General features: G+C 36.6%; 3 protein-coding genes and 1 pseudogene across 5 annotated transcripts; 1 reads left to right on the top strand and 3 right to left on the bottom strand.

Annotated features, from left to right (window-relative positions):
* The first annotated feature begins 72 nt into the window (after positions 1–72).
* On the top strand, positions 73–2,600 carry Mrps30 (mitochondrial ribosomal protein S30). 2 transcript variants are annotated; one of them, XM_076437787.1, is made up of 5 exons: positions 73–834; positions 915–1,492; positions 1,619–2,012; positions 2,088–2,318; positions 2,461–2,600. In XM_076437787.1, exons 1-4 carry the CDS (start codon positions 386–388, stop codon positions 2,302–2,304), a joined length of 1,638 nt encoding a protein of 545 aa, XP_076293902.1. In that variant the 5' UTR covers positions 73–385; the 3' UTR covers positions 2,305–2,318; positions 2,461–2,600. The 2 variants fall into 2 exon arrangements, with proteins under 2 accessions (XP_076293902.1, XP_076293892.1); XM_076437777.1 differs by lacking the exon at positions 2,461–2,600 and having other exon boundaries at positions 2,088–2,351.
* On the bottom strand, positions 2,389–5,022 carry LOC143215582 (putative glucosylceramidase 3). Its single transcript, XM_076437834.1, has 6 exons — positions 4,466–5,022; positions 3,912–4,177; positions 3,362–3,793; positions 3,178–3,257; positions 2,609–2,883; positions 2,389–2,528 (listed from the first exon to the last, which is right to left on the bottom strand). The coding sequence occupies exons 1-6, from the start codon at positions 4,636–4,638 to the stop codon at positions 2,429–2,431; spliced, it is 1,326 nt and encodes a 441-aa protein (XP_076293949.1). The 5' UTR covers positions 4,639–5,022; the 3' UTR covers positions 2,389–2,428.
* A 7-nt stretch (positions 5,023–5,029) lies between these two features.
* LOC143216345 (glutathione S-transferase pseudogene) lies at positions 5,030–8,243 on the bottom strand (annotated as a pseudogene).
* A 2,397-nt stretch (positions 8,244–10,640) lies between these two features.
* LOC143215566 (lysosomal acid glucosylceramidase-like) lies at positions 10,641–16,639 on the bottom strand. Of its 2 annotated transcripts, none has more exons than XM_076437800.1 (7): positions 16,551–16,639; positions 13,612–13,939; positions 13,247–13,512; positions 11,957–12,391; positions 11,704–11,783; positions 10,930–11,204; positions 10,641–10,852 (listed from the first exon to the last, which is right to left on the bottom strand). In XM_076437800.1, the coding sequence occupies exons 1-7, from the start codon at positions 16,591–16,593 to the stop codon at positions 10,750–10,752; spliced, it is 1,530 nt and encodes a 509-aa protein (XP_076293915.1). In that variant the 5' UTR covers positions 16,594–16,639; the 3' UTR covers positions 10,641–10,749. The 2 variants fall into 2 exon arrangements, with proteins under 2 accessions (XP_076293915.1, XP_076293926.1); XM_076437811.1 differs by lacking the exon at positions 16,551–16,639 and adding an exon at positions 15,714–15,919.
* Between the last annotated feature and the right edge of the window lie 1,951 nt (positions 16,640–18,590).

Below are 18,590 nucleotides of genomic sequence, written 5' to 3'. Positions count from 1 at the left end.
CAGACCTTATGCCTTATATAATAGACCACAGACGAGGTCGTCAGGGCATCAGGGTCGTCTGTGTTGAAAGCTGAAACCCCGGGGCCCCGGGCGTGACTGGGCGTGACCACTATCACTTCCTTCTTGTCTGTGGTTATTCATAACAGTAACCTAAAATGTTTACGTATTTTAAACAGACATAATGCAGTGTGTCGAACATGAATAATGTTAAGTTTCACTCATAATTCCACACGATTCATCGCATTCAGTTATGACCAAGTTATGTCATATATTTGATGTGTGAAAAGACTGTAAAAGTAACACGATCATAACCTCTTTATAATACATAACCTCAGCAGAGGATATAAATAAGTGTTTATTCGAACTTTTTTACTAATTCAGAAGAATGTTTGCTGGAATACGAAAATCCGCATTTAACTGTCCTATTGTTATCAGAAAGAATCCCACACGTAAATATGCTCTCCCAGTGCCCAGTGGGACTAGTCAGTCGGAAGACATTTATCCGCCGATATTGGATATCTCCAGAGGATCTACAAAGAGAAGAGCGAAAGAAGAATGGCATAATAAAATACTGAAGTTGAAATCTGTAGAGGAAAAATTGTTCGGACTGAATATGCCGTATTATTATGGGTGGAAATCTTTACAGTTAAAAGAAGGATCCACTCCATATAATTCATTGGAGCACACTCGATACATTACGAAAACTCATCTAGTAGATGATCAGAAATTACCAGACATTTATGATAACTTATGCACACCAGAACAGTTAGACATTTTGGTACAAAATGTAAAACAGCCTATACAGGATGCCATTATCTTTGAACGTTGTAACAGGTTACGATTACAAATTATTTAATTCTAATTCAATAGTTTACTTTGTCATTCTGATAACAGGTTTGTTATTTGTATTACAGAGTGGTACAGGAAGACACAAGCAAACTGTACAAACAGGTGAACAATATTTCTTATCAAATTAATAGAATAATATTGACTGCTCTTGCCTCGCAATACCCACATTTAATGGAAGCAGAAGTAGATTTTGAACCAAGAATCGAATCTTTCTGGCTTGTGGGAAAATGTAAATATCCTTCGCAAAGTACGAGTGAAACAGATGCAAAAGGACTCAAATGTCGTGGAAATAGTGTACTAAATGATGAACCTGTTCAATATATTGGTACTCCAACTCTACAATTAAGGAACACATTGCCATTGAAAGAATTCTTTTCTTCAAGCGAATGTAATCGCTTCGAATTCGAGTATCCTAAGTTTTACCTATCTCCTAAAACGTTGGGATATCGGTATGAATATAAGCACGCCACTAACATACCTGGCTTCTGGCCTGGTGATCCTGCAGAATTTGGTTTGCTGTCTTACCATAATTGCAGTCTCTTGGCATATAGGCGACCGACGTTTGACGACAAAGACGATGCGCTCATAGCGCAAGCTATATTTGCCTCTTACAGCTGGTTGTTGTCTCAGGCTTGTTATCAAGGTATTCAATATATTTTAAGAAAAATTTTAAATTGAATTTCCAAACAAAAATCAACAAAAATTAACCTTCGTATTTTTCTTAGTAAATTAAAACATTTAAATAATATAATGTTTTCTATGATTTTAGGCTTTACTACGGTTAATGAAATGACATATCCACTAGTGACGCAGACTGTTTTGACAGACAGTCAAATGTGGTCATTCTGCGCCTATCAATTGAATACGATATTACTACGATCGCCATTCGTAGAGGAGAATCCTACGTGCAACATGTGCTGGATAACAAAACCCGAGAAATTATTCGACACTGTGGAGAACGAACAAATTCATGGTTTCAATGAAGATGTATTGAGAACATTGATCAAATTTTATATTAATGCACCTGTAGAAAGGACTGGTGTAAATATGAAGCCTTATTTGGGAGAATCGGTGAAACATCTTGCTGATATTTCCAAAACCGAGGAAAGGATATGGCTGGAAAATGGATTTAAATATATTATGTCGAACAGACCGAGGCATTAGTACGTACTCAATTATAGAAGTATATAGTTGTACAGTAAACTATGTGCAATTAACAATTTTTTTCTGTTTTGCAGCAAAATACCAGAAATAGCTGATTGGCAAAAGATCTACAAGATTAAGTTCAATACTCGACCGATGGATAAGAAACGAGATCCATGGGAGTTCGGTTATAAACCGTTCCAACGTAGAATGGACGCTCATTTACCACTTTATATACCTAGAGCCCTTCGAGAAAATCCAAAGAAGAGGAAAGTAGGTCGATGGGCAAAAACGTATTATCCGGATGCGTGAAATGTTTTTCCAAGGTGAATTAAAACAGTTGAAAATTTAGTTAAAAATTTTATTAAATTTTTCATTTACCATGTTTGAGACTGTTACATGAAGGAACTGCATAAAATTCACAGGCTAATTTCATTTATTGATATATCACTGTATTTATCGAATTAGGGGATAGCTCCAAACGCATAACACCTCTATCCAGGTCTGTTAGGGTCACAATCTTTGAAGAATTGTTCCTGGAATACATACAACTTGAATAAATCTGTAACTGGATCAAACGCAAAATTATAAATTTGTTAAGACTCGAAGCGTTTACCTATTACACAGCACAGCAACAATTTCTTTGGAGGGTGTTACGAAAGCTGTAGCCTTAATAGCGTCGGTGTCGGTGATGGATACCCTAACGGAGTCTCTGTCAACGAATCTACTAAAGTGTTTGATGGCATAGTACATGCCTGTTTTATAAAATTCATCCTTGTTCGGGTTGATGATAACGCCTGCGTCGTTGGTATTGTTCAGCCAGTTTGGTCCACCCGTCTCGTCGAGAGCTAAATTCCAGTCCATCCATCCAACAGCCCAGTGATTCATGTACTTCAAGGTATGATACGAATAAGTTATAATACTATAACTAGAGAGAGAGAGACTCTCCAGAGTTTATGCATTTATAACAAAAATGAGTAAATACAATTTAAAACAGTGAACAGATTAAGAAACTTTAAGAGTATTAATACATTATTTTCACTACATTAGAATTATTAATGAAAAATATAAATTGATATATAGCTCCTATGCCTTGCAATTAATGCACAAATTTTTTATTTTGCATAAAAATTTGGAGTCTAACTATAACTTATGATACCAAAGTCACTGATTTAATTTCTCTACCTCGATAATGCTCGTGGCATACGTCTCGGCTCGGCTCCATATTTTTGACACGACATTTGGAGTTCCCCAGGATCTTGGCACTGAACAAACAAACGTATAGTTAATCGATAGTTTCTTTGGTTTTATTGTCAGAAAATACTAAAAAATGTACTACGACTTATTTTATGGCTAACAGGAAAATCACCTGTGGATGCTTCGGTCATCAGGATGATTTTATCCGGATGAGCATCGTGGGTCCAATCCAACACAGTTGCAGGCATTATGGAATCCATATAGAAATGTACAGCAGTTCCAGCTGCGTATGCCGACGCCTTTTTATCATCGAATGTCGCTTTGACAAACCAAGGCAGCACAATTCTGTTGTCATCGAGCAGTAAAATCAGTGTTCTGTTGTGTACCGATGATGCTAAACTCGGACCCATGTAATTGCCGACCCAGTCGGCCATAGATTGAGGGGTCCAGCCCATGGTGGTGAGAGGGAAATTAGGGTTAAAAGAATTTAACGGCTCATTACTTGTCGACACGGCCCATATGTCGATATCATGCTCTTTGTACGCATCGAAAAACTTTAATAAGTAGTCGGCGTAAGCCTGATAGTATTTTTCCTCTAGGAAGCCTGGAATCAAGTGATTAATTTTAGATTCTTGCTTTCAATGATGCAGGAGGGTACCTAGATATCTTAATTTTTCTTTTCTGAAAATAATTTTTAAAGATGAAGGGCTTCTCGCATTTACCAAATCCTTTGCGGTTATGGTTAGTCTTCATCCATATCGGAGCTGACCACGCAGCGCTGACTAGTTTCAAGTCAGGATTTAATTCACGAGCTTTCTTTATGAACGGTATTTTGTATTCATAATCTTCTCGCGCGAGTGCAAAGTGTTCCAGCAAGTCGTCGTTCTCTTGATCGTCGTACGTGTAAAACTTCGTTGAGAAATCGGTACCAGCGATCGGCACGCGACCTAAATTGTATCTGCTTCCGACTTTTTGGTCGAAGTACGTTCTGCAAGCATTGAGAACCATAAACCGTTAGATAATTGTCTGTACATATTATATCAGTACACGCTATCATGATCACTAAGTTGTGCTATAAAAACTGCGGTAAAAAAAATTGGAGATCCCATAAGTGCATAAAGATCTATACTGTAATAAGTGAAGAAATAAGAGCTCCACTGTGTCCAAGATTGTGGAATTGCACTGTACTTCTTTTCAGTTTAAACAAATTGTGAATGGATACGTCAGCAAAAGAATAATTCAAAGCTATTAAACGTAAGGCGGTCCACTAAATTACCGTATCAGTTGATCCTGAGTAGCCGGGCTAAGCTTCTTTAAGTTTATGCCAACAGAATCGGTAAAGGCGCCGCCAAATCCGACTATCGTTTGATACTTCTTCGTGCTGTTTAATACTAAATTTTCGTCGGAAGGGGAATAGCTTTGTTGCTTGCTAAATGTTCCAGTCGTCATCCGCAACCGATCTCCTTTCTTATTCGAGACGAACCAGTGAAAGCTCCCTTTCTCTAGGACTTCCGGTTCGACTTGTGGCGCATCGTCGCAATACGTGGAATTGCAAATACACCCGAGTACTCCGTTGTCGACGATAAGCGGTACACAATCTTTCGCGTTAGCTGCAGACCAAAGAATTACTATATTTCATCGCGTCCAACGTTGAACAATCAATATCATTGTTAGAATTAATAGAAGAAGTTCAGTTTGCTTTGTATAGGTGATCGATTCTTTTTTGACAGGTACGATTTGAACTTTTCAAAATGGTCCCATCCTTTCTCGTCGAATGGACTCAAAAAATGAATGTGCTCGTGGAGGTATAATTATAGTAATTTCACTCTATGCTTCTACAGCAACTACACATGGTAAAAGTAATTGCCTACAAAATGGTTAAAGAATCTTTGCAATTTCAATGATTATAATATAAAAATAAAATAATAAATTTCCACATTCGTAGTTGCCGAAAATTTGCAGCCAGTGCTGAAAAACTATCGCTTTAAAGTTATTAGAACAAGCGGACAAATAGTTAATTATACCTCTAGCGAGGGCGAAGACGGTGAATAGAAACAGTCTCCACATGGTTGTGAGGTATATCGATACAATAATTGGATCCAACCGCTAGGGAAATTATATAGTCACACCAATGACTTTTTTTTTCGTAATAGAGCGAGGGAACATGATAACGCATACATTGCTGAATTTATCGCAGATGTTTAACGTATGGTTAGCACATCAAGTGCAAAAAATTGTTAAGTAATTATCCGAATTACCATAATTTTCTGATACCCGATAATTTATCCACCTGAACAAGTTACTTTTAAAACCAATATGTTAATCCATTTGCATCGAAAAATTTCTTTAATCTTTATTGGTCTTCTTTAGATAAAAATTATATTCACGAGCCAACGGAATTGAACAAATTGATAGAACTTATTATATAATGAAATAGATAGGGTAAAGGTATCAGTCACCGTGTCCCACCCGGTTATCAGGCTTATCAACTTATCAGAAACTAATAACAAACTTATCAGAAATTAATAAAAATAACATGAAGTACCTAGTATTACTTTATTTGAAAAATAAAATTGATTTTTCCCCTTCGTATATAAATCAAAAGTATTACAATAATTTTTGTTTAAAATATAGAAAACATTAATTAAAAACCTTATTCCACGAGACAACGCAATGTTTCGTTTCCGATTGTAGAAAATGCTAAGAAACTGTGATACACCAGAGGATAATAAAATAATGATTTTATTGTAATACGGCATTAAAAAAATTAATTAATTAATTAATAGGACCAAAAGTTTTGCTTTTTCACAAACTCGTCCATGAAAATTTGACGATAGACAATTGACAGAAGAAAGGTTGATAATCAATCGTTTATCACAAATAATGCAAAATAAATTACAGAATGCCTTCAAATTAATAAAAAAAACTTCCAAGTCGTCACTAAATATCTGGTACCTTTACCGGGTAAAGTTTACCCTATACAGAATTAAAAATTCGGTGGTTACGTCCTTTACGTTAGCAAAAGATCGTTATTTTTCACCAAGAAAATAAGATATACCTTAAACAAAAATAATCCTATTCAATTCACTACCGATTGCACAAAGTGGCAAAGGTGCTGAACAAGATTAACTATACATTACCCGCCACAGAGAAGAAGAGTACAATGAGAATGATTTTCCACATGTCTTCAAAAATTCGTCACTATTGGTGAAGTCGAACGAGTCTGACTGAGAAGTTACGAATATGCGTCTATATTTATAGTCTTGTTATTTCGCATTGTCGTTATTGACATCTGCACGGTTCACGTCACTACAGAAATGTTTAATGCATGATTTTTTAAGTGAAACTTGTTTAACTGAGGGGGCTACAACAATTTTCTAGCGTTACAGAAGTCGATCGTTACGAAAATTTTTAACGGAGAAAAAACTTTCTTACCCCGACGGGAATCAGAATCCCGGTCTATCGCTTGGTAGGTAGTCCAACTCCTTCACCGCTTGGACAACTGACGAACTTAAAATAATAGCGAACATTTTGGTATATATCGCAAAGAATAAAATGCTGCAGCGACAGAATTTTTCGTTTAAGACGTTATCTCTTTCTTTTTTATGACAATTTCGCATTCATCACGAAAGAACCGTTGCATTAATAATATACATACTAATAATAATTTATTTATTTATGACAATTTCGCATTCATCACGAAAGAATCGTTACACTAATTATATGCATACTGATAATAATTTATTTACTTGTGACAATTTCGCATTCATCACGAAAGAGCCGTTGCACTAATAATTTATCTCTACCTACACCCAATAAGCAAGAATTTTCACTTCTGTCGCGCGCGTGGACTCCACGCACACGATTTTGTATGCAACTCGAAGTATATTTTGTGTTTTTTACGATATAGGAACTCGTACGCATCACTATGCAACTCGTATATAACTCAGAATTCTACAACCAAAGAATGGACTATGTAGCGTAAATGAATGTGTTTAACAGTAATAATGACTAACAGTGCCGTTGATACGCATGTTTCGCAAACTGTATTATGCAAAAAAGACTAGAAAAAAATGTGTCAGACTAAAGCTTGATTTCAACGTGATTGTGTTTGTTGGTGGAGGCACAAAGAACATACGAAGGTCAATTTCGTTTTTGTAAAAAAGGAATGATTGTTTTTTATGACATGCGATGTTTACATGTTCCAGTCGGATGGTGGGGCTTTCTCGACCCAATTTTTAATCGCAGGCACGATAAGAACCTTTTCTTTAAGTTGCTTCAGATTCTCATAGTTCTCGATAATGTCGTATTTCATCTTGACGTTCAAGTAGTCGAGGACATTGACAAATGTTGTGCCAGCCCAGGTCAGAGCACCTCCGACGAAATACATATCCGTCATTCTTCTTCACCTGAGCGTCCAAACGTTCCAAATAGTACGGCGTCTGCTCTTCGGCATGTTCGCGTTTTTCAGCCTTGGCAACTTCGTTGGGCACGTAAGTGAAAGCCGCCATCACTGAAAAGGTAAATTACAGAATGAATATAATTTTCCGAGAACACTCATATAAAATCGACGCTTACTTGCACGAAGGTCGTGAATAGTGTCAACGGTGATATCGATTTCAAGAGCCTCCCAATCGTCCTTTCCAGCAAGACCGATCTGCTTTGCCAGATACCGAGAAATAGCTACAGATTGGTTAATTTTCTTGCCGTCGATTTCAAGAACAGGGACATGACCATAAATGGCATTTCTAAAAGTATGAAAAAATAAACAATTTCAATATACGTAATAATTCATAATACTTGGATAATTTTAAATGAATAGTAGAATTCATTTTAGAAATAAAAAAAAAATTAAATTCAAGGATTCAAATTTATATAACTTATTGTGGACTTAAGCTTGGCTCGTGGCTTATTATCAAGCTTAATCTTGGAGCCAGTCCTTCCTATCGAAACGGTAGTCCTCGAATTCAGCTCCTCCATAGCTAAGTAAGAATCGAATTGGCTCGTCTAAAGCCGATATCGGGAAGTATGTAGGTGAGTTTATAAGTCGACATCTTTCTGTAATGGTAAGATACTTGCGTTCCTATTTATAAAGAAGAAGAGGACGATAACGAGATTCTTTTAAGAATTATGATGAAAAAACGACGAACACAAATAAAAATTGAAATTAACTACAGATTATACAACATATCCAAATTTGAACAGAATCCGAAACAGATCGTCTACGTCGGGTGCAACATTTGGAGGACACGAACATAAACGCAAACGTGTGCGTCGGACGCCTACAGGAAATTGTTTGACGCACGCGTTTACGTTTGGACGATGCTCTTTCTTCTTTCCTCTGAAGTGAAAAAAAATTAAATACAAATTGCGTCTTACGAACGCGTGTGTCCAGAAGTTACGACTGCGATAAATCACAAAATGCGGTGTCATAACGCGCCTAGGAATCACACCTTTATGCAAATTAGATACATATATAATATGTAGATATATCTACGCGTAAATATTTAGGTACAACTGCCAAATAATGAAAAGTAAAACGCAAATTCGGAATAAGAATTTTTTAGTCATAAAAATGTGTGTGAAATCGGTCAGGAATGACGCAGGAAAACGAAGGATGAACACTTACATTAATTTTTTTTAATGCAGTCGAAACGTGAGACAGTGTAACACCGGCTCTGATCAACGAGTACTCAAGTAGGAAATGAATTGTCTCGTTACTATGATGTTATATGTAATGCCTCTTCTTATGGCTTGATCCTTATACATTATACGTCATTGGACAACACGAAGTGCCGCGGCGGCTTAATGAACTTAGAATATTCAGATTTAATCTTGACTTCCAGAATACCTGTATTTTTTTTTAATTACGAAGTACATACAATGAATATTGAGTTTATCTAATAAACTTGAACAGTGAGAGAAACAATAAAGTATTCTCCTCGCGACGACTACGAGATATAGTTGAGATCTTGCCCCAGCAGAAATTTGAAAAATGTTTGAAGACAAAATATAGATAAAGTAAATCCTCTATAAACGCAAAAAGGCCGTACAAGACAAACTCAAAAAAATATCCCCTCCACTGTAGTAATCTGATCTCGGCTCGGGCATACCGATGTGAACCACTACAAATGCGACGCGGAGAGTCGCAGTCTTCGGTACAGTTCAAAGGCTCGTGCGATTAATTGACGTTGAACGTTTCGGCCGCAAGGAAGGACAGCGTATTCGAAAGAGACGCGAAGAGTCGCAGTCGCTTCGGACGCGCGCGGTCTCTCTTTACACGTGCTGTCCTGCTCTACGTTCGGCTCGGCCTTTGAAGCTCAAAAAAATAGTGTCTCGCCTACGATAAATGCAAACGAATCACCCCGAGGCTTTTACGTTTATAGAGGATTTACTGTATCAATTTTTCCGCAGATATGCAAACAGTTAACGTTGCGTGGTACATAAAGCAGTTTCCATACGATACGTCTTTTATAAAGTTTTTTCGTACTTCATGTATCTAAAAATAACAGAGAGTTTCAAGGTGATAATTATACATAGTTATCGACCCCCCGATCTAATTCCAATATCGATCTAACCAAGCGGCTCATTCGTTTATCGATTCAACTATTTCTCTGATATTAAACAAACGGCAAACACGTGTCCCTTATCGTAATTTTGTTATCAGCAGAGCCCACGTGCATATACACATACCTAGATATATACATGTCTTAAGTCCGCGTAAAATATTTGTCATTGATTAATCGGCCATTTTAAAATACTATTTTATTTTTTAGAGTGACAATTCAACGTATTTCTACAAAAAAATGTTTCGGCGTTGTTCATCCACACGTTTCATTCGTGTGGATATTTTTTTGTTAATAATGTCGACAGTGTAAATAAACGAATGAAATTATTTTTCCGTTTCATTCGAAAATCGAAATTTATGGATTTCGTTAGGTGATTTTTGTAATTTGTATAACTAGACACTCGCATTTAACATTCGAAATATAAATCTTGTACGAAACATTCTAATTTCTTTGAATATCCGGTTCGAACGAGAAGCTGAATTATATATGCAAAGTACATATTGACATCATCAGCGCCCGCTCTAGCGGTTACGTCGCCCCGGAAAAAGACAAATTGCCGCCCCTTAAGAATATATATATTTTTCAAATAAAGGTACATATTTTTTATTTCCAATAAAAATCAATCATTTTATTTAAATTTTAATAAAAGCAAATTTTCTATTGATTGGGTATTTAATACATCAATATTTTTCTCACACCTACAGCCAAAATGACGCCCCTAAAAATTGGCGCGCCGGACAAATGTCCGGGTCGCCCGCCCCTACAGCGGGCCCTGACATCATGCACTGTTGCAGTTAGACACTGAGCATGTCGAGAGATGCATTGTATTGTCGCTAATAACAAGGGAATTATTTACGGAGGTCGGTACGTAAAATTAATAGCCTATAATTATCCACTAGTGGACATTTATTCTGATAGTGAGATAGTACAATTCAAGGAGAACACAATATTAAAAAAAATGTATGTACAATATATATATATATATATGTAATTATAGCTTGTATATTACGGTGTTCATTGAAAGCGGGGATAATTTCACTTGTATATCGCCTCTGACTTCATCTTGCAAAGTTACGGAAGTCGCAGTGGAGTTTCTGCAACAAAACGAAAGGTTAATTTAATTTCTGTGTTCTAATGGAGGAATTGAATATTATGTTGAAATTTGTCTTACTGGTTGTAAAGTACAACGACGACTTCCTTCGACGGTGTTACGAAGGCAGCCGACTTGACGTCATCAGTGTCGGTGACGGAAATCCTGACAGAATTTCTGTCAACGAATTTGCTGAAATGCGCGATAGCGTAGTACAGGGACATCTTGTAAAATTCATCGTTCTCTGGATTGATGACAATAGCTGCATTCAGAGTATTGTTAATCCACGTCGGTCCACCATCTTTGTCCAGCACTAAATTCCAGTCCACCCAGCCGACCGACCAATGATTTACATGCTGAAAGCGTACAAATTACATCAATACGCCGACATAGAAAATTATTCTGCAGATTGTCTTTCTAATCAACTCGATCAAAAATATTATAACTCATAATTGAACATCTTAACGCAGAACAATCATTTTAATATCTCGAAAATGGTACCGGCTGTATGTAGTAACTGGGTCGAGCTATAACTCTGTTTGTATTGTAGATAAAAAAAATTGCAACGGGCTATTGTGCATTATTCATCAAGTTGTACGATATTTAACAGGAATGTATCGGCGCAGTTGCAAAGTGCAACTTAAACGATACGATCCAATTTTTTTACATTATTTGATGCTTCCTGACATTTTGACAAAAAAAACATATTAGCGCACTGTGAACGAAGTTAATATTTCGTCAGATATTTTTTGAAATACACAAGATCTGCAGGCCCCTCTTGTAATCGTAATAAAAGGACTAGGTACAGCAGAATTAAAGTTATATCATGCTAGTTAAAGAAATCATCGTTTTTACTTTAATTATATTCAAGATGTATTCTTCCCCGAGGTCCCACATGTCCGACACGATAGTCGATCTTCCCCAATAGGTCGGACCTGTATAAAAAATGACATACATTAATCATTTGAACATCAACAGTTTGCATCCGTTGCACGTGAGTTAAGAACTGAAGTATTTCCAAAATCGAATGTTAATTGCAATTAAAAATAACTCTTGAAATATAAACAGTTCTTGAATAGTGTGCGAAAGCGAAACCTCGAAGACTTACCCGCAGACGCTTCGGTCATGATTATAAGTTTATTCGGATCTACATTGTGAGTTTCATCCAATACCGTTATGTTGGCTAGATTATCGAAATACCAATGCACGGCAGTTCCAATGCAGTACTGGGAGGACTGGGAATTATTGTACATCGGCTCAATCCACTCTGGCAGTACATCTCTATCGTCATCGAGGACCAAGATTCGTGTCCTTTTGCTCTTCGATTTTGCTAAAGTCGGTCCTAGGTTGACACCGACCCACTCAGCCATAGTGTCGGGTGTCCAGCCCATGGTGATCACGTTTGACGTATTAATGTGGAAGGCGATCGTTGGTTCGTTGCCTGTCGTAATTGCCCACATTTCTAGACCGTGTGCTTTGTACGCGTCAGCAAACTTGGCCAAGTAGTTAGCCCACACCTGATAGTACTCCTCCTTCAAGTATCCTAAACGTGTCGATATCAAAAATTAGTGTTACGATTTTTACGCATCCACGGAAAAAGTTGAATAGATGAAACGTAAAAGAAGTTACGAATGTCAATTAAGGGGGTAGACTCGTTTTTCCAGAACTGCAAGGGTGCGGGACGCGCCTTCTCATTTCTCGATAATGCAAAGATGGGGTTTTTCAGTAGTCAAAAGTCCTATTTTTACGTTTACGAGGCGTAATTTGCATTATTCGGCAGCATGTAAAAAATAATGCAAAGTACGTTTCGTAAACTTAAAAATGGGACTTAAGGACGATTGCGGTCTAAATTGATCTTTTATCTAGCGCTTTGGCTACTGGAAAACCCCATCTTTGCGTTATCGAGAATTGCAATCCTGGAAACGAGAGTCCACCCCCTTAATTCCCTAGTCTAAAATCTATTCTTGTAATTAAGGATTGATGCGAAAAGCCTGGAAAATACTGGCTAATCTTACAAGGGAACGACCCCAAGTGTCTGACTTCAATTTTGATAATCTTTTGTGAGACGATGGTATATGGATCCCTAATGATATCTGAAAAATATTAGGTGTAGTTACTCAATAGTTTTAAAGATATAAACAATTGAACTTTCACGCAACCTGCTTACACGGCTAATGGAACTTCGAAAAGGTATGAAAGTTTAATTAATTATATCTTCAAAACTATATTGAGTAACTACACCTAATATTTTTCAGACATTACTAGGGATCCAAGTTATCAAAATCGAAATCGGACACTTGGGGTCCTTCCCTTGTTAGAGAATCCACTGTGTACAATTGATGCAGAGATATGATTGTTGGTTTTATGTATAAAGAAAATTGTTCGACCGAATGTTTACCGAATTGCTCGAATACTCCATTGGTTTTCATCCATCCAGGGGCGGACCACGCAGATGCGAAGAATGTCGTTGTTGGGTTCAATATGCGAGCTCTAATCGCGTACGGTATTTTATATTTGTGATCTTCCAATTGGAGAGCAAAGTCTTCCAGCAATGTGTCGTTAGTAACGTCATCGTACGTGTAAGGTCTCAGCGAGAAGTCGGTACCACCGATTGGGATCCGACCTATGTTGTAGTTACTTCCAATTACTGGATCGTAATATGACCTATGAACAGTCGAATTTGAAAGAATGATGTGTATATCAATGAAAAGCAACAATTACTGCAGACAGCACTCAAATCCAAAATTATGGTAGGTACCATACCTTAACAGTTGTTCCTGCGTTCTCGGGCTGAGTTTCTGCAGGTTGATACCAGTGGAATCGGTGAAAGCACCACCGAACCCAATAATCTTTTGGTATTTTTTCGTTGTGTCTATCGTTAAAGTCACGTTGGAAGGCGAATCAGATACGCCGAATGTCCCCTCTGACAGTTCCATCCTGAGTCCCTGTTTGTTCGTCTCATATTGGTAAAAGTTATTCAATTTCAGCGAAAGCGATTGAAGGTTCAGCGAGCTGTCGCAATAAGTGGAATTACAAATGCAGCCGAGCACTTCGTTGTCCACTGTGTAGGGTACGCATCGTTTCTCCTGACCTGCGATCCACAAAGGTCTCGTACAACACTATACTTTACAAGTAGCTCTTACATGTTGCTTTATAAAAATAACATGATTAAATTTATTTGAACTTCATCATTCACACCACGAAAGCATCTCTATAATCTCAATAATTGTGAAATGAACAATATACATAGATGCGGTCATTTGACCAATGGTTTAGTGTTAAAATATTTCATAGTTCCACTAAACATTTAGCCTTTGTCTGTGGCTAGCGACTGAATTTTTAGTCCCGAAATTTAGTCCTAAATTTGAATTCTTTCTCTCGTGGTTTTTTATAACTTCTATTTAGGAATAGAAGACCCTGCAAAATTTGTAAGTATACTTTACGTTAGTATTTAATAATGTATTATAGGATTAGCATTCTTAATTTGAAATTCTCAAGTTCGAATTGATGATCCGAATGGGCAGGGAGACGATGACTTGGTACGGGCCTAGCGACGAATGTCCCTTTAAATTTCGTTTGTCTCCAAGCAAGCACACGATCATGTTCTGTCTCATCGACACGGACGTGTGAACTGTAGTAGTAAGCTTTTGTCTATACGTATAATTCCTCACAATCAAATTTTGCAAAAATTTTAACAGCTTATATCTCAATAACTACTTGTTTGCGACATACGGCTCCTTTCAAACTTTTTCTCTTCTCGATAAGTAGAAGGCGCTGATGTAAAAAAAACACTTTAACAACAATTTTCTTTGTTATAAACAATTTTGCGGTAAGTTTCTCTTACAAATGTCCACCGATCCAGAAATATAGATTCACTCCTAGGACGGATGACTTTTTATACACCTTATACATTCTTAGGCGAATGTGTTCTATCTCAAATATGACAAAGGAAAATTTAATGAGTCACACGTGGTTGTAAGACTCTGATAAGACGAATTGTCTTCAAATTAAAGCGATGATGTCAAGTTGTTTATAACTTTGTATCAGTTGCATGTATGAACAGTCTCGAGGGCAGACTAGCTAGACAATTAACCTCACTTATCTCAAACGTGTTTCTTACACTGTAACAAGTTTGAAATTTATTCAACGATGCACGAATAAATTTCTACTTCAATCGTTGATCGCAATTAACAATTAAACCCCTACTTTAGTCGTTAGTTCCGGTTAACGATTACATTCTTTTCAATTGTAATCGTCAATCGGATAATTGATTATATATATAATTGAATGTAAACTGAGTTTTTGTTGAGATATATTTCTGCCAATTCTTATTCTCCGCTGTCTGTCTCTTTCTCCCTCATTATTACGTGTGGCAATTAACTTCAACAATTGATTAAGGATGTTCTGGAGGTACAATGGGAGACAAAAGTAAAAGAAATTCGAAATCCATCAATATATTGGCAATGAAAGCCATTCACGAGTATATTTTGCATACTTTTGTATACTTTTTTAAGATCTATATATAAAAAAAACTGGAGTTTCTAGTTGCGTTTTTTCAAGGTTTAAATAGGGTTTGCAGTGGAATTTTATGAATTCTCCATAAGAGGACGTGTTAAAATGTGCAAACTTTAAGTTGCTCTATAATTTTTAAACGATTCAGTGAATCGAACCTAAACTTTGGTAATTGGATTGATTTAGTAAGAATTATATCTTGTCAAATTTTCAAAAATTTTGTTGCGTTTTTATTTAACTCCAGAACATCCTTAAATTAGTCTCCGATTTTTCGATGATTTCTTTTTCTAATCGACGATTGACGATTAACTTTATCAATCGATTGAATCAATCGTCCATTTTTCAATGATTACCTCTTTCAATCGTACACATTAATCAATCATTCTCGGTTAAACTTTTAATTGATTAATGACCAAACTCTGTCCTCAACGCTACGCTCACCTCGTCGCTCCACTATTCATATTCCTGCACTAACTCAGTAAGAGTGGCTCGCGCAAGAAACTGTGGTGGGGGAGCACTATAACTTGAATTGCACCGCGAAAACTTTAGTTCTCCAAGAGGTGCACAGTAGTTTTCCGAGAATGTTTGAATTCCGTTTTGGGAACAAACAGATTGTGAAGCCAGTGGTTTTTAACAAGACAATGCAAAGAATAGGTTCGAACGGAAAATATTCACTGGCTTATTATCTGGCTTAAATATCCAATGGCTTGCACGGTATCCCGATCTCAACCTAATTGAGAACTTTTGGGGAACGCTAACCCGCAAAGTATATGCAAATGCAAAACACTATGGCGTAGTTTTAGACTTTAAATATTGCATAAGGCGAGCGTGTAATCAATGTAAAATAAAAATTTGATGGATTAAATTCGTAAAAATTATGGTTCCCTCCTTTCTCGTCGAATGGACTCAAAAGTAAAATGTTCGCCTAGGCATAAACGACCTAGTGTGCTCGTGAAGGTTTAATTGTAGTAATTTCACTCTATGCTTCTACAGCAACTACACATGGTAAAAGTAATTGCCTGCATAATGATAAAAGAATCTTTGTAATTTCAATGATTATATCACAAAAAAAAAATAATAATAAAATTCCACATCAGTGGTTGCCGAAAGTTTGCAGTCTATGCTATTGGAAAAACCATCACTGAATATATGTAATTAGTAGAACAAGCGGAAAAAATAGTTATTTATACCTCTAGCGAGGGCGAAGACGGTGAACAGAAACAGTCTCCACATGGTTGAGAGGTATATCGATACAATGATTGGATCCAACCGCTAGGGAAATTATATAGCCACACTAATGACTTTTTTTCGTAATGGAGCGGGGGAAATGATAACGCATACATTGTTACGTTTATCGCAGATGTTTAACGTATGGTTAGCACATCAAGTGCAAAATATTGTTCAGTATTTATCCGAATTACCATAATTTTCTCATACCCGATAATTTATCCACCTGAAGAAAGAAATGTTTTTGCGTTATTTTTAAAACCAATATGTTAATCGATTTGCATCGGAAGAAAAAATGAAGTAAGTGGAAATATCCCAAAAAGTAAAAAGAAACTTTGTGTTTTAGTTTAATATCCGCTTAACGTTGTTTCAAGTATTACGCTGTAGTATTGGAATAGGAATGTTTCGTTTAGCGATCGAATTTATCGGATGGTATTTTAGAGTTATTTAAAGTGAAATATCTCCTGAACTATTAACTTTTCGACATATATAGGTTAGTACTTTTTTATAACGAATGTCCAGCTGCATCGATTCATGTATTAAAAAATACCACATTCCATTTAAAAAAACAGAGTTGACCTTCATATCTCCTTGACATCTGCACGTCAAATTACGAGCGCCTCGATATCAAGTAAGTTTGGTCTGATTAATTTTTTTCTATCTTCAAAAGCAAGCGAATTATTCAGGTGACCTGTTTTAGGTGCCGCACCCTGTATATTCCGACAATTGCTAGACTAAAGAATAGAATGGGTATCTCATATCCCTAACATTTCCTATATTTGTCATGTTATACACATTATTGTGTATATACCGATACCAGCGACAACAACGTTTACGCCAATATTCACAATGTCACCTATTGGAACAAAAGACACGTGGATAATAGTGAACAGGATACATACATACTTAAAAAGACTACTCCACCCCTTCCACGACCTGACCACAACCCATTCGATTCGCATAATCTTTGCATTGTAGCTGTCATCGAGAATTTGAACTAGTAATGGAAAAATCATGCAAACAGAGTGAGTCGTGGTTAGGTCGTGGGAGGGGGTGGAGAGGGTCGACGCCACTATGGTCTGGAAACCCGCTTTTTGTGGCCAAAAGTCAATTTTTCATGATTAAGATATTAAGAGTAAGAACTCTTTAAAGCTTCTAAATCCAAATTATTATTCATTTCAGATTATTCTGTGCTGAGATATAACGTTTTGAAGACAAACTCCGTAAAATTCGGATTAAATAAAACGTTTAAAATAGTCATCATAGAATCTATATATTTCCTATTTACTATACATGTGTATATCGTATACACAAAAGGCAAAGCTATGAATTAACGTGAACAGGCAACGCTTGATACACGTAAGTTTGTAATGTAAGATCTACATAAATAACTTAACTGAACGAGTGTGAAATATATCAGGCGTGGCGTTTACGTGAGCATTGTTGCAAACTGTCGGTTCATTACAATGTTGAGATAGTGGGAAACTGAAGGCTACTGCAAATAAAGTGTATTGTTCTGTGCATCGTTTACGAGTACGTTATGTGACACGACGCCTCTTTCAATTAATTACGGTGATTAAGGTCAGTCTACAATTGTCAAAACTAATAATACACGACAATGGAAATTTTACGTTGTGATTGACAGAAAATGTATTGAATTCAAGATCACCTCAATGTCAAAATCCAATGAGTCATGGAATTCGTTTTGACACCTGCTACGAGTCCTCGAAGTAAACAATAAAGATAAGATACCTTTGGCAGTTTGTTGAACAAATAATTTTATGGAATGGAATTTTATGTATGGAAGTTCATCTTCAATTTTTCTTGAATACAACACTGTATGTAATTTGTTGTGCGCAGCTAGTAGATATCGTGAAGGACACGAGGATAAGAATATTCAGATAAACTACTTTCTACTTTGTGCGTTGTAAAGTTAAAGGCTAAAGGTAACCTTTAAAACTTACTTAAAAACAGACGTAGAAAAATCAAATATGATCAACTTG

Source organism: Lasioglossum baleicum, chromosome 2 (assembly GCF_051020765.1).
Source record: "Lasioglossum baleicum chromosome 2, iyLasBale1, whole genome shotgun sequence".
In the NCBI taxonomy this organism is placed as follows: Eukaryota; Metazoa; Arthropoda; class Insecta; order Hymenoptera; family Halictidae; genus Lasioglossum; species Lasioglossum baleicum.
This window is presented reverse-complemented; position numbering and strand designations above follow the sequence as displayed.